At 47.3% G+C, this 16,505-nt stretch overlaps 1 protein-coding gene across 2 annotated transcripts in view; it reads right to left on the minus strand.

Moving 5' to 3' along the window:
• Positions 1 to 2,734: 2,734 nt before the first annotated feature.
• The window catches only part of DZANK1 (double zinc ribbon and ankyrin repeat domains 1), a gene marked incomplete at both ends in the record, with an annotated part of 76,210 nt that continues 62,439 nt past the window's right edge, over positions 2,735 to 16,505 (minus strand). The window contains 7 exons of one of the 2 annotated variants that reach the window (XM_080716388.1): positions 2,735 to 2,900; positions 3,319 to 3,393; positions 6,147 to 6,274; positions 6,766 to 6,846; positions 11,178 to 11,278; positions 11,909 to 12,002; positions 13,753 to 13,827. In XM_080716388.1, the coding sequence (XP_080572514.1) occupies positions 2,735 to 2,900; positions 3,319 to 3,393; positions 6,147 to 6,274; positions 6,766 to 6,846; positions 11,178 to 11,278; positions 11,909 to 12,002; positions 13,753 to 13,827 (720 nt within the window). Of the gene's footprint in view, positions 2,901 to 3,318; positions 3,394 to 6,146; positions 6,275 to 6,765; positions 6,847 to 11,177; positions 11,279 to 11,908; positions 12,006 to 13,752; positions 13,828 to 16,505 lie in introns of both variants that reach the window. The other variant, XM_080716387.1, reaches the window with a different exon arrangement.

Consider the following 16,505-nt stretch of genomic DNA (forward strand, 5'->3'; position numbering starts at 1 on the left):
CTGCTCTTCTTAAACCCTGCTGCTATGCTGTGACTACTTCCCCGCCTCATGGACGCCAGTCAGTGAGCAGGCCGCCAGGTCTCCAGATGACTGAAATCCCAGCCGGCATCGGCAGCCACATGACGGGCCTCAAGTCAGAATCATTCAGCTGAGCTGAGTCGACCTGTAGAACTAGGAGTGAGGATGAAATTGGATTTCTGCTTTAAGATCTGAATTGCAGGATTGCGTAGGAAGAAATCACCTAGAATTGACCAAAAAGGAATTCTGAGCTGGGTCTCGTGGGGCATGCCTGTCATCTCAGTACATGGGAGGCTAAGACAGGAGGGTCACAGGTTCAGCAACTTAGTGAGACCCTGCTTTAGAAAAAAGCGAGAAGATAATCTTTCATGAGCTCCCACCAGGGGGTTCTTAGCTTCCCCAAGCTGTGGGGCAAGCACCTGCGCAGCTCTTTGGTAGACAGGGATGCACCTGGAATCCCTCTTCCGGGCAGACCCAGCTGCCCACCTGGAGGGCTGTGGGCAGCAGGCCATCAGCAACTCCAGACAGCATGGAAGCAGGCCACTCTGAGGCTGCAGCAGCTCTGTGGAACACGACCTCGGGCCGTCGTAGCTCCTGAGCGCCATCAGTGGTGGAGGCTTTATTGGGCAAACTCCCATCGCACCTTGGGCCTTCCTCCTTCCCCAAGCACTAATCCCAGGAAACATACATCCTCTAGTTTCCTGTGACCACCAGGATGGATGTCAGTCTGTACTGACTCATCCCCACACCCACCCCCTTTTCTCCCTGACTGCTGCCCTGCCGAGCTACAGTGACGTCAGCTCTGATCACTCATGGGCTCCCACACTGCAGACGATCTCTTTCCTTCAGTGAACCCCGTAGTCCATATCCCGCGAAGCAGCGCTATGCTATGATGTTGTGTTGTTAGGAAAAGAAGAAAGCTTCACGAAAGACAAGCGATGACATGACTTTTGACATTGGAAAGACCTGGCCTTACGACTATTTAATTTTCTTGAAAACAGGTTGTTCAATATTTACACGCTGTTTTATGTAACCCTCTTAGACTTCATTAGAAAGTGTGCTCTGGCCTCTTAAATATTAAACTACCTTTCATGTTGTAGTCCCGTTTTGAATGAGGTTTGATTCTGTAGGAGTGAAATCCAGGGGTAATGTGTGCCGGCTGTGGCTTTAGAAAAAGAACCCCAGCATGAGCCGTCTGGTGTGGGCGATAGGGGCTTGAGTCTGGCCGGCTGGTACTGGGGGCCTCTTGGGTTCATGGGCAAGATGGGAAACTCAAGGAACACTGAAAATGTAGTTCCTTCACTCAAGACATTTCCTGCCCAAAGGATTGTTTCTGGAGCTTACTGATGCAGAGCACCCCTTCTCCTTGCCATCTGGGGGGGTCTTGAGCTCCATTCCCTCCCCCCTTGATCTCCATCAAGGGTTCTAGAGGCTGCAGGACCAGGACATGAGCTGCAGCAGCATCTGGGGCCCCACACATCTGGGGCTCTCCCACCTCCCGAATCGCATGCTTTTCTCATGGGGCCAGCCCTGGAAGGAGCCATCATGGGAGACAATCCTGGGCGAGGCGGTACCTAGCTAAGCCACGCTGACCGGGGCCGACCGCAGACGCCAGGCTCGGTGATCGCACTCCCTGTGGTTCTGGGCACTGGGCGCCCACGCAGGTGGCTTCTCTTCACACACTGCTGAGGAGCTGCTCCTGGAAGAAGCAAGAGCCAGCACCAGCCCCGCCCCATGGGACCTGGCGCTCCAGTGACACTGCGCCACCTGGCCTCCAGCAGTCAGCAGCCCAGTCTGGGTAATAAAGTGCAGGGCGGGATGACGGTAACCACCACCACAGGTTTCTTTATTGTGCCGCTTAATTGTTCTACATGAATAACTACACCATTGACATACATTAACAAGACATTTCAAGGACTTCACAAGTCAAAGTCACACATTCCTGCGCGTGGCTTATTCAGAGTTGATTTGTCAGCCAAACAAGAAGCCATGATGTTGGGAGCACTGATGGGTTCAACATAAGAATTTAAACAAGCTCCATTTTACATACTGACTTGAAGCCAGTTAGAAGACAAGAAGCGGAACACTTACAAGTCAAGAGGCAAATGTGCAGTTTGCACTGTCTGTGCCAAAAGGGGAGAGGGCTTCTATCTTCTACATATATATTTCACATATACTCCGTGCATGCAGGTACACGAATCACACACAGGTGCTGATCTAGTCCTATGCTACTGGGAAGACACTACTGACGTCGTTGCCATCTCTGGAGGAAGCCATAGCAGTGGGACAGGCCCGGGAGGGAGACGTCACTACATAGTACTTTCTACTTTTTAGCTCTGAATCAAGTGCAATTATTATGCATTGGAAAATAAATTAAGCCAGGTACCGCGGTGCACAACTGTAATCTCAGTACTTACTTGGGAGGCTGAGGTAGGGGGGTCACAAGTTCAAGGCTAGCCGGGGAGACTCAGCAAAACTGTCTCAAGAATAAATAAATAAGAAGGGCTGGGGTATAGCTCAGTAGTAGAGCGCTCGCCTAGCATGCACAAGGCCCTCAGGTCCAGCCCCCAGCACTACACGTACACATTTACGCAGAAATTTTTGAGTTCCTCTCAGTCACTTCCCAGCCTCAAATGCACATTTCAGAAACAAAGAACAGTGATAGATAAGTGGATTATTTGAAGGAAGCCCCACAGCCTCATGTCAGGCCTCAGGTCTAACAGTCCTCCAGGCTGAGGTTCCTGAGCTGGGTGACTTGGTCCTCCAGCCCTTGGCTAAATTTAGCCTCAAAGAGCGAGGTGATGAGGTCATCCCCAATTTCCAGGACCAGGTCGTATGCTGTCTGGCCTCTGCTATTCTTCTTCTGGATGCTTGCATTGCATCTGTGAAGGAAACAAGAACGGGCCCATGAAGGATGCGGGCCTGTGACCACGGGCCTGCCCTTCCCTGCCACAGAGCCTCGTCTGAGCACCATCTGGTCCCGTCTTCTCAAACCCAACGGGCCTCTATGACTTCCTTCTTAGAAGTGGCTCTATCCCAAGACCTTTTATGGGTCTGTGTGATTTCACAGTGCTCAGTTGCTGAGCCCATCATTGGCTCCCATTTCATCAAAATCCTACAACCAAGTAGGTTGTAGCATAATGAACACTTTCATTGTGCTTTAAAAAGCCCTGAGGGACCCAGGGAACTGGGTGGGATTGTGAACACCATTCAGAAGGACAGCAGTTCAGGACTGGGCCCTCTATAAGCATTCCAGGTCAGCAACCCTCAGAAGTGTACAGCAGGAGCCAGGGCACGTACCCCAGTAGAGTCGCGACACTCTCCCTTCCTGCCAGGCCGAGCAGAGTTGCTTCATGAAGAGCTGTATTTCTGAACCTATTGGTGGGGGAAAAATTCCTTGGTAAATCCTTAGTTAGCAGAATCAGGAAATGGGAGAGGGCAATATGACCGAAGGGGCCTTAATATTGCTCGTGGACCTATTGAAAACATCTTTCAGTTCTCTTCTCTCTGTCTCTTCTGTGGGAGGAATATTATGATGGGGGTGTAAATCTTTGGAAATAAAAAGAAACCAGTGAAATTATGGTTAAGAGGGACAGCAAGGGCGGGGTTGTGGCTCAGTGGTAGGATGCTTGCCAAGAATGGGCAAGGCCCTGGATTCAACCCCTAAAAGTGCAGAAACAAAATAAAACAGAGTGAAAACTAAAGGTTATTTTATACATTCAAGAACTCAGGGAGTTTACTTGTATCCCCCTTTTTTTTTCTATTACTTTTTCTTCTTTCTTCCTGGATGGAGCCCAGGGCCTTGTGCATGCTAGATAAGCCCTCTCTGTTGCCAGTCACTGCACCCTTTCTGAAGAAGTTACTCAAGGCTAACCTCCTGCCTGACAAGGTACACCATGAAAGAATGAAAGAAGCCCCATGAGAGCGGCTGTGGAACAAGCCTGGGGACCCGCCGAGCTGTGTCTGTACACCGGGTGTGCTCCGAGAAGAATGGCGCTCAAAAAGTGAGAAGCCAGATGACACTGCGGATGTGGTGAACGCAGGATCTGTTGCACACCGGGGTGGGGGAGGCAGTCATAAGCTCCAGGAAAAACAAGGGCAGGAAAATCACGCAATTTACTCATGGCTTAAGAAAAAAAATAAAATGAGACATAATTTTGAATAACAAATGGATTGTAAGGAGAATCCATTTGATATTTGTTCTAAGAACATTCTACTTCAAGTGGCCTAAGAATCATGATCTTGAACCCAGAAAATAAGAAAACATAATTGCAGGGGAGCACCTGGTTCTGCAATGATTTAATCTCTGCGTAGCTTAAATGCAGTAGCCATTTGATGCTTTTCAACTGTTAAGAGTCAACCTATGGACACAGAATGGAGGTTGTCAGTATATTTACACAACTAAATGGAACTCTGGTCACCCTGGTATGCTCACGCATCTGCTAACAGACACTGAGGTGAGGGGGAAGGAGACCGGTGAGGGCTGGGAGCAAGAACATCCTGCTCTTCACACAGGCAGCTAATAGACACCACTAGAAGAGGATGCAGGTGCAGAGCTTCAGGCACACGTCTAGCAACGGCAGTAACAAAGGCACCAAACACAGCAACAGACGATCAGGACAGGAAGGTAGGGCAGCTCTGACCGGGCAAAACCAGCAAGTCAAATATCACCAGTCCCGGAAGGAATCAACGGGTAAGGCTGGAGCCTGTACGTCTGATCATTCTGTGTCAGAAGAGTGGAAATGCAGTGAGATCACATGATCACTGGCACTTTGTGAAATGGTGGTGGAGAAACCATGGTAACCGAGGAAGACCAAAGTAAAGCAGGTAATCCATTCCATGTCCAGAGGAGTTTTGTCCTCGTAGCCGGATTGTTCATAAAGCCAGGACTTAAGATGTTTAAGCATCATTCAAAAACTGACTTTTATATGATGCTTAAGTGCTGTAAGAAGAGCTCATCTGATTTTCAAAACAGAGACTACCTTAGCACAAACCATGATAGCATCGTTTGTTAATGATGATATTACGCCACTATGGGATAAAGGAAGACATTTACAGCGCGCGAGGAGACGTAAACCCTCAGAACGCTTGAGGAAGTAAATTCCAGTCATCAGAGTTTTACATCAATATGCCAAATATTTTGCTGCAAAATCAGATTTTAAAAGTGCAGTGTCTACTGACACGGCTGTCCTATTGAGCAGAAAACTTTAAATGTGCACACGGAAAAGTCAACAGGGAAAAGTCAATGTTTAGAGCAAAAAGACCCGGGAAACATTTGAAAAAGAGAATACTAGGAGCAGAGCTACGTGCGCTTTGGCTCCTGTGGTGGCTTGACACACACGTGTCCCTGTCTGAGCTTCAACCTCGCCTTAGTAAGAATCCAGGAGGCGGTAGCACTAGACACCCGCAACATCCCTATAAAATGTCTCAACAGTGTCACCAGGAGGAGATGAGCAACTACCACGAATGGCCCATAGCCCAGGAACTTCCAACCCCGATTCCAAAGTAAGTTTCCAGAGAGCAATGGAATCCCAAGGCTGGGAGAGGAGGCCACAGGCAGAAGTGCACCAAGACTGGGACAGGCAGTAGCAGGGCCTGGTCCTCTCCGGCTTATTGTAAGGTGGGGAAGCAAGGCACCAGGAGAGCGTGTGGTGAGCTCAGATGTGCCACCCCCCCAGGAGGGTGAGCACCCAGAGATGACCATGTGACGTTTCCTTTCTGCATCAACTTCATGGCATGTTTCCATAGAGAATACACTGGGACAGCTTTTCCCTTAGTGTTGATCTGAACACACTGGATCATAATGAAAACATTGCTTAGTACCCCAAGATCTAAGGGCTCGTGGCCTCACAAAAGAAGAAATTTGTGACTTAATAAAATGTATCACCATTTAGGAAAGCTACTAAATTTGGCAATATACTAGCCAATTTTGTAATTTTTGTTTTACTTAGCTTTGGAAAATGAAATTTTAAGCCTCTTATTAAGGTGGAAATAGACTTAAATGGTTTTACATGATACAGAGTGAACAGGATGTGTGTATCTGCGTAGACTGACTGCTAAGGCAGAGCTCCATGTGCTGCAGCTGGCTGTGGAGGGCACCTCAGCTGCCCTCTGAACATTTCACTTACGGTCCCCACTGCTGGTCAATGTCTGCTCCTCTCTGCACGAGAACTGGAATGGCGTCATGGTGCTTATTCATGACCGCTATGGTAAGAGCAGGCCGGCCTTCATTATCGCTGCAGTTGGGGTCTGCTCCCTATAGCACACGGAAAAGGAGAAACTCGCCACAAAACCCTGAACTCAACAGCGTCCACCCGCCATCCTCTCAAGTATTGCAATGTCTTGCTAAAGAAATGACGGCACTATGTCGATTTTCGATCAACGGAGGAGAGAATCAGGGACGTCAAGACTCAACCTAAAGTAGACACAGTGGCCTCGTCCCTCAAGAGATAAGACGCCTGTTCCCCACACCAGCAGGGACAGCATCCTGAGCACACTGTTCCTGTAAGACACCTCTCTGAAGGTTATATGGGCCATGGACCAGGGAGGCTCCCGCCTCACGTATGTTACTTGAGTTCATGTGTGCTTGTCTGCTTAGATCTTTGCTATAAAAATGAGTGGTAGGTAACAACGAATGTAAAGCTTTTGACTAGCCACTGTTTCTAGTCCCAGACAATTTTTAATTAATGGGCATCAGGTGAATGCAGGCTGAACTCTCCAGAGACCTGTTCTCCAGGTCACACTCACTTCATCCAGCAGCTGTTCCAGCACAGAGACTCTTCCTTCTCCAGTTGGGCCGACTTCCTCCAGCAGGAGTCTGTTTTCAGGCTGCAGGATTACAGAACACAGTCATCTTCACTGCCTTGAGATATGTGCCCTGGCGAGTCCAAGGCCCAACACTCAAGACAAACACTCGTCTCCGAGCCCAGCGGTAACACGCTCTGTTGAGTTCTGAGCCATCCTTATGGGTACGCATGACTGTGAGAACACACGTGTGGGATGTGGATATATGCTGTGTAAGACTGTTATTTCTGTAGGATTCTGCTTGTGAGAGTGTACACAATATTCAGCAGTCAGACACACAAACATGCACATATAAGGTTAATCTTTCTGGTCTCTGTGACCTTGTCTGGGGAAAGGACACCACAATGACATTATATTATTAAGGGCAAAGATTCAGTGAAAAACTCCACAAAACTCCATGCCAGTTTCATTATGCATATTTTAGGAAAAGCAGCACGCAGGTCCTAAAATTTACTTTGTACACTTCACAAAGTGTTCGACGCCATACTAAATATGACAATTCATAACACGTGCTCTCCTGAAAAACGAACTGACAAAGTCAAGCTCTCATTAAAAAATACCCTGTCATTTATTGTCAGAAATACCGAGAATTTATCTTTTATATTTTCAAATTTTATTTTTTGTGGTACTGGGGTTCCTGGAAGCCCTTCTAACTCCGGGCTACACTCCCAGACCTATTTTTATATTTTTATTTGGAAACAGGGTCTCTTAAGCCAGCAAGGCTGGCTTCGAACCTGCACGATCCTCCTGTCTCCACCTCCCAAGCGCGGGGATTACAAGCGTGTGCACCACGCCCAGCTATATTTTCAATTTTTTTTTTTTTTTTTGGTGGTACTGGGGTTCCTGGAAGCCCGTCTATCTCCGGGCTACACTCCCAGACCTATTTTTATTTTTGGAAACAGGATCTCCTAAGTCAGCGCGGCTGGCTTCGAACCTGCGCGATCCTCCTGTCTCTGCCTCCCAAGCGCGGGGATTACAAGCATGCACCACCACACCCGGCCCGATATTTTCAATTTTTGTGAAATTCATCCATATATACATTTTTTCTTTATGTATAAAGGATTTGAAATGCTAGAAGACTGAAGGAATTAATCCAGGCAGAAAGACACAGTACTTTGTGTGTGTGTGTGTGTGTGTGTGTGTGTGTGTGTGTGTGTGGTACTAGGGATGGATTCCAGGGGCATTCTACCTCCAAGCTACATCTCCAGCCCTATTTTTTATTTTTTATTTTGAAACAGGGTTTCACTAAGTTGCCGAGGGCCTCACAAGTTGTTGGGGCTGGCCGCGAACCTGCGTTCCTCCTGTACTACCAAGTACTGGGATTACAAGTGTGTGCCACCACGCCTGGCTCAAGACACAGTACTTTCAGTATGCCTCTGCCACTAGGTCCCAGGGATGACTGTGGGTGGTGTCACAGGACCATCACTTCTCTGTAGAAAGAGAAAGCCAAACCTTCTCCTCCTTGGGTCACAGTGCCCATTGCCTTTCAGAAGAAGAGGCGGGCACAGGCTGTATCACTCTCATTTTGCCCTCTGGTGAATGTCTTGGATCAAAGTATTAAAATAGAGTCCACAGGGGTTTGCGGTGCTTGTGAATGCTGAAATTTGTTCCTTAGGAAAAATGTACTAGAACATACTAGACTGTGTCTTTGGTGTGTGTATATGTGGTACTGGGAATTGAACCCAGGGGCATTCTACCTCCAAGCTACAACCCCAGTCTTATTTTATCTTTTTATTTTGAAACAGGGTCTTACTAAGTTGTGTAGGGCCTCACTCAGTTGCCGAGGCTGGCCTCAACCTGTGGTACTCCTGTCCCAGCCTCCCAAGTACTGAGATTACAGGCATGTGCCACCACACCCAGCTAGAGTGTCAGCTTTATGAAGTCTGCACCTTTATGTCTTTGGCTCATGATTTACTTTAGATCATTAGAACCAAGCCTGATTTATGTGTCCTTAGAAATAATCACTGAATTAGTGATCAAATGTTAGAGCATCTGACTAATTGCAAATGAGAAAGTAAAGACACATAGCCGTGGGGGATTCCAGTCACACAGAGTAAGTGGGTAGAGTCCGCAGAGTTACTATCAGTTAAGTTCATGGAACTCTTTACTTCTCTTAGACCTATAGTATTTCAGTCTAGGAGAAGGTGAAGCGCACAGAACATTGAGAGAAAAGCCAGGCTTGGTGGTACGAGCTATAATCTTAGTACTTGGGAGGCTGGGAGGATCAGAGGTTCAAGACCAGTGTCAGAAACCTAGTGAGCCTCTCAGCAGCCTAGCAATACCCTATTCAAAATAAATAAATACATACATACATACATACATACATACATACATAAATTTTAAAAAGGCAGAGGGGCTGGGGTATATCTTGGAGGAAGAACACCCCTGGGTCTAATCCCTAGTACCAAAAAAAGTTAAAAAATTCTAAAGTGTTCTCCTCAGATACTTTGGGCACTGGTCACGTGCAAAGCACATGCTATAAAATAAATCAAGACCGAGGGTCCCTGTGTTCACAGGGATCACAATGCAAGCTGGTGGCTGGTGCATGCACCGTGGAGGAACGCTCAGACTCTGGTGGAGCTGAGGGCAGAAGAAAGGCAGCACATGGTGCCCCCTCCACGTCAAGGTGGTGACGCAGCCAGGGCACCCACTGTCGCTTTATCCAAAGATCGTCCAGGAATCCCGTATGCATACCTACACATTTACATGCATACATGGTACTGGGATCATCCCCAGCCTATTTTGTTTATTTATTTATCATTTATTTTTGAAACAGGGTCTTGCTATATTGACAAGAGTCTCACTACTTGTTGAGGCTGTCCTTGAATCTGCGATCTTCCTGTCTCAGCCTCCCAAGTACTGGGATTGCAGGAGTGCACAACCATGCCTGGCTGCATTGTTTCACTTTGAAATGGGGCCTTGCTCAGTTGCTGCAGAGACTGCTACGTTGTTGAAGCTAGCCTCAAACCCGTGGCCCTCCGTATCAGCCTCCCAGAACTGAGGTGACAGGCAGGGATCGCTATGATAGATATTTCTTGGAAAAAAAAAAAAAAGACTTTTAACAACTGTAGGAAACTCTGAAAGAGACCGTCTGTGGACCAGTAATTTTTGAGGAATTACAAAACACTGAAAGTAGACAAAATCTGACTGACAGGAAATCAAAGCAAGAAAACAAAAACAAACAAAAAACCTGTTGAAGATACCAGAGGCCTGAGTGTCTACTCCTCAGAGTGTGCTGAGGAGGCCCAAAGTTAACCACTAAGGAGACAGATATTTAGTATAGGCTTGAGGCATAAGTATATAAATAAAGGGTGTATAGTAGCCAGGCATAGCGGTACATACCCGTAATCCCAGTACTTTATATGCTAAGACAGGAGAAGCAAGACCCCACTTCAAAATAAAAAGTGCGAGCTGGGCGTGGTGGCGCACGCTTGTAATCCCCGCGCTTGGGAGGCTGAGACAGGAGCATCGTGCAGGTTCAAAGCCAGCCTCAGCTACTTAGTGAGGCTCTCAGCAACTTAGTGAGACCCTGTTTCCAAATAAAATATAAAATGGGTCTGGGAGTGTAGCCTGGAGGTAGAAAGCCCCTGGGTTCCACCCCCAGTACCACCAAAAAAAACAAACAATCAAACAAACAAAAAAGTGCTGGGCATATAGCTCAGAGGAAGGTAAGAACACCCCTGGGTTCAATCTCCAGTACCAAAAAGGGTAGGAGGGTTTATTGTGAGTAGCTGAGACAGCAGGAACTCTTCCCTTCCCTCCAAGATGGTCGGGAGGATCATGTATCTGCGTAAACCTGACAGCTATCTTCTAGGAAGTAAATGGTATGCCCAACAAAGGCTTCTGCTGGGAGCACTGAGGTCCAAAAAGGGAGAACACATCACACCACCAGCACCACTGTCACCACAGAAACGCCCTCTGCACTGGCAGTGCAGAGGACCAAACACACACCTCCAGGGAAGCCTATCCCAGCACAGAAACTGCCCTCCCACTTAAAGACTCCAGGCCGCACGCCCACGCTGTGCTAACCCAGCGAGCTCTTCTTTTGTCCCATGGCCGGACATCTAAGCATCATCACACATTTAAGCCACACTAAATACAAGACAGGGGGGAAAGGAGCAGACAGAACTGACCCCAGAGGAAACAGAGTTGACTCAGGAAACTGAGGACGACTTTAACAGAATTCTAATCTGCGGTCTTGAGAGACTGTAAAGGATTCTGTCTCCATAAAATAAAAATACACTATCATAAAAAAGGAACAGGACATGAGAAAGGATTCTATTTAAAAAATGCCTAAGTTACATTAAAGTGGCAGGCTGAAGAGGAGAGCTGTACAGACCACAGAGTGTACGTACCGTAAGCTGCTCTTTCACTCTGTGACTTTTCTTGGTCTTGTGATTCCTCATCCCGTTGACTTTTTCAGTGGTATCTGAGGTGCTGTGGCTGTAGTCACTCACTGGAATTACAGAGTCAAGAACCAAAATGAACCCGCTCTCATTACCCACACGTAAGGAAATACTTCTATGCAATGATCCTTTTGTAGAAATTTCAACTTGATTAAACTTAGCAGAAGCCGGGCGTGGTGGCGCACGCTTGTCATCCCCGCGCTTGGGAGGCGGAGACAGGAGGATAGCGCAGGTTCGAAGCCAGCCGCGCGCGCTGGCTTAGGAGACCCTGTTTCCAAATAATAATGTAAAAATAGGTCTGTGAGCGTAGCCCGGAGGTAGAAGGGCTTCCAGGAACCCCAGTACCACAAAAAAAAAAAAAAAAAAACTTAGCAGGAGGCCCTATTAGAGCCACATCCCCGTCCAGGCACCCGAGGATAGGTGGGAAGAAGGGAAATAAAAGATGCCTCAGTTTTTAAGCTGAAAGTAGCACCTCCTCCCCCCTGGTAATAAATCTCCCAAGTCCTGGATGGACTTAAAAAGTCTTCACCTCTGACAGAGAAGAGAGAAATAAATGGCTGAAATATAATAGTAAGATGTATGTTTGGGCTCAAAGAGTCTACGCAAGCCCCTTCCCTCCGTACCAAATCCGCGTTCGCTGGTCCACGGCTGAGAAGTACTGGAAGGAAGGGCAAACTCACCCGAGCTGGACCTGCCGCCACACAGCCCACTGCCATCCTCCATGACGCTGCTCAGAAAGTGGTCGCTGAAATGCACTGCCTTGCTGAGGTACAGGTTCTGGCCAGTGAAAAAGCCCAAGCGCCATGAATGATGAGTCCGCAGTGTCTCACCAGAAAGAGCGACGTCCCTGCTAACCGTCCCCTCCTCGTTAGGCAGTGGGTCTACCCCCACAGGCGAGCCTGGGCCCTGGGCCTTCCTGACGCCCCTAGCTCCCAAGCTGCAGTCTGTTTTGACTCTCGATCCGCTCCTCAGTTGACCCCTGTCTCTGTCACTGTAGCCATGAACGCGGCTTCCCACACAGGGCCCATGACAGTGTACTTCCATCGGTCACCACTGTGCCGTTTCTAAGGACTCATGTCCTTCTGCTACTGAGACCCCTCAGTGCCTAGAGCCAGGGTGGTGCGCAGCTGCGAAGGCTGCAGGCTGTGATCCGATTCCTGGTCTGTCAATTACTCGCTGCAGGACCTTGGCAGAAGTGAGTAACTTGACTTCTCCAAGCCTCAATTTGCTCACCAACAAAGTGGAAATATCACTCCCTATTTCAAACGAGTGTTGAGAAAATAAAATCTGATAAAGTCTGGTAAAACGAGTGCCTGTACGGTGAAGAGAGACTAGATGTGCGTTCTGGTTCTGTAGGAACCAGGAAGATTCCACAGCGTGGCATCCTGCCCCCCACTCTGAGGGTTTTCTCTCCAGGAGAGCTCTACAGCTCAGTCAGTCAGTGAGGAGGGTCCGGCTGGCCGCTGGCTACTACACCAGTGTCCTGCTAAGGGCTCTGCTGAGCGGCTGAGATAGTCACCGCTCTTCCCTTCCTCTCCCACACAAGAGCGGCTACCTGCTCCTGCACGAAACCACCTGCTACCTGCTCAACACCAGAACACACAGGCTAAAAGATACCTTCTTTTACTGCGCTTCAGCTCAAAGGTGGCATGCTGTAGATGCTGGGGAAGCCCACCCAGCCCCTCATCACTGGACAAGATACGAATCCCAGCTGCGGTGCTCAGAGCTGAGCCCCCCTCCACCGTCCTGCCCTTGATAGGTGGGAGCTGTCCTGCCAGAGAGGCGAGGCCCTCCCTGCCTTCCCGGGGGCAACCTGGTGGTGTGACCCACGCCCCACAGCTCCCTGTGGGTCAGGATGGAGCTTGGTCCTATTTCTGACCACCTGTTCATTTAGCCCTCTCCCTGCCTTCACCCACATCCCTCCTTCCTACCCCCTGCAGTACCTCCCTGACCAGGTTCTGCTCTAGCCACCCAACCAGAAGCAAAGCATTTAGTGTCTCACCTGATTTCAAGCACTTCCATGCATATTAGGCCATTTGACACTCCTAGCCATGGGGTTAGTCAGGGCCCATCATCTTATTCTGATTTTAACACAGTTAGCACCTCAGATGTACACATATCTAGGGCCTAAAATATGTTAGCTCCCCGCCTTTCCCTGCCATCTTTACCTATCTTCAAAATTCATTAATAATAAGCCAGGCGTGGTGGCGCACGCTTGTAATCCCCACGCTTGGGAGGCTGAGACAGGAGGATCACACAGGTTCAAAGCCAGCCTCAGCTACTTAGTGAGGCTCTCAGCAATTTAGTGAGACCCTGTTTCCAAATAAAATATAAAATGGGTCTGGGAGTATAGCCTGGAGGTAGAAAAGCCCCTGGGATCCACCCCCAGTACCACACACACACACACACACACACACACACACTTTTCTGCAGTATGTATTACACCAAATATTTCTATAAATTGTAAGCCACAATTACTAGTTCAGTTAACTCTCCAATGAATAACTTCTGAAGGTTTACTTACCTTGTGTGAGACTTGAATATAATTCAGCCTGATGCTAACTTCATAGCCATCTTCATGGACAGTAGCAGAGATGAGCTTTTAAAAGAGTTTTAGGAGAATTTATAACTATGGGCGTGGAACTCATTGACCTGAGTAACAGTCTAAACAATGATATGTTACATTCTAAAGATCACAGACATGCACCACTGTGTCTACTTAATCAAACTTTTTTTTTCTTTATGGTACTGGGTATTGAGGTCTGTCTCTGAGCTACATTCCCAGCCCTGTTTTTACATTTTTTTAAAAAATTTTTTTGGTGGTACTGGGGTTCCTGGAAGCCCTTCTAACTCTGGGCTACACTCCCAGACCTATTTTATATTTTTGAAACAGGGTCTCTTAAGCCAGCGCGGCTGGCTTCGAACCTCCACGATCCTCCTGTCTCCGCCTCCCAAGCGTGGGGATTACAAGCATGCGCCACCACACCCAGCGTTACATTTTTATTTTTAAACAATGTGTTGCTAGGTGACGAGTCTCACTACTTGCTGAGGCTATCTTCGAACTTTTGATCCTCCTGTCTCAGCCTTCAAAATACTAGGATTTTGCACCACACACCTGGCTTAGTCAAGTGCTTTTGGCACATAAGAACACAAGAAAAGGGAAACAAAGGAAAAACTTAAAGACTTAAGTAGAAAATAAGGAGCAAAAAGGCAGACACAAATTCAACCATGTCTGTAAGTATACTAATTATAAATAACCTTTATATTTTTTGTTTGAAAACAGGATATTACTAGGTTGCTGAAACTGGTCTTGATTCTGTTATTACCCTGTCTCAACCTCATAAATGCTAGAATTACAGGTGTGTGCCACCATACTGACCTAATCACACCTTGGTTCTCCTTTGTGGTACTGGGGGTGGAACCCAGAGGCATTCTACCTCTGACTAATACCTCAGGTCTTTTTTTTTTTTTTTTTTTTTTTTTTTTTTTGGTACTGGGGGTGGAACCCAGGGGCTTTCTACCCCTGGGCTACACTCCCAGACCTATTTTATATTTGGAAACAGGGTCTCACTAAGTTGCTGAGAGCCTCACTCAGTAGCTGAGGCTGGCTTCGAACCTATGCAATCCTCCTGTCTCAGCCTCCCAAGCGCGGGGATTACAAGCATGAGCCACCATGTCTGGCTCAGGCCTGTTTTTTAATTTTTATTTTGAAACAGGGTCTCCTTAGGTTGATGAGAGTCTCATTGCTTGCTGAGGCTGTCCCTGGAACCTGTGATCCTCCTGTCTTTGCCTCCCAAATACCGGGATTAAAGGGGTACACTACCACACCCAGTTTAGACATTTTTAACACAAAAGAAGAAAAACAGGGGAACAAAAGAATGAAAACTTAAAAACTAGAAAATACAGAGCATAGTGGCAGACACAAATCCAGCTGGATCTATAATTCCACTAATTATAAATGAACTATATACTTCAATCAATGGGCAGAGACTTTCAAAGTAGAAGAAGGCAAGATCTAAATTTATACTTTCTTCAAGGGCATATTTTAATCACACTGCACGAGCTCATGTCATCTCTTTCGAAAAGTAGCCTGGTAGCTGGAGGGAAAAGGGAAAGCAGGCCTGGCGACTACAGGACAGTGTCACAGCTGAGCAGCTTTCCTGTAAGCAGTAGAATAAACTTGGATTCACAAAGAAGGCAGCAATTATTTTCAAGAAGGGTCAAATAATAAATATTTTAGGTCTTGTGGGAATAAGTTCTCTATTGTGAATACTTAACATTGCTGTTGTAGCACAAAGCCGTCAGAGATACCATGTAAATAATAGATATAGCTCTCTGACTCCAGAAAACGTTGTGTGGAGAACTGGACAGCAGGACAGATTTGTTCTACAGGACAGTTTGCAAGCCTCTGGATTAGGGCAATGAGTTTATAAGCAGGTTATGAGAGGAAACTGAGCACTATTAGAAAATGAGGTTGTTTCAGTGTTGGCATATTTGGTAGTAGAGAAGCGAGCAGTCTAGTTTGGAAACATCCTTTCTAGTCTAGTGGCAAGGAGAGGGAAGGTCCATGCTTTGAGTTGTCTGTGTAAAATAAAAATGTAATGCCACAGGCAGGGCCTAGGGCATGGATATGGCAGACCTGCTTCAGCTCTACATCTCTGGAGGCTCCGCATGGCAGTCTCGGACAGGTCATCAAACTTCTTTGAGCCTCAATTATTGTGGGTGTCAAAAAGGCTTGTTCTGTATATCCATTGCAGAGCCATTTAACGATGTTTTAACTTAAGCCATTTAACTTAGTGCCATTAAACGATAGCAAATGTATTTAATGTGCATGGATTCAGGCAGGCCACAGCAGAAATAGCTTGTCTCTGCTCCACATGTCTGAGATCTCAGCTAGGAAGAGGCAAATGGTCGGAGATGGCAGGATGTCTGGGGCTGTCATCATCTAGAATCCAGTTCCTCATCTGCCTGACTCTGAGCTGGGATGACTTGAGGACTGAGAGAAGCCGGGACTGTGGCCTGACACACTGCCACATGGCCACCCCACATGGCCTGGGCTTCTCATACTCAGCAGGAGTGTGAGCGGAGGCGGTGTCAAGGAAAGGAAGCCACACTGTCTGTGTAACCAGGTCTTGGAAGTCGTATGAAATCACTTCCACCATACGCTTACCAGTTAAAAAGTTACAACACATTCAGAGTCAAGGAAATGTGTGTTTGAAAGGAAGTCTGTCAAAGAATTTGATGCCATTTAAAAAAAAAAAACTGCCACAAAGGTAA

This window comes from Muscardinus avellanarius, assembly GCF_963383645.1.
Source record: "Muscardinus avellanarius genome assembly, chromosome: 19".
Taxonomy (NCBI): Eukaryota; Metazoa; Chordata; class Mammalia; order Rodentia; family Gliridae; genus Muscardinus; species Muscardinus avellanarius.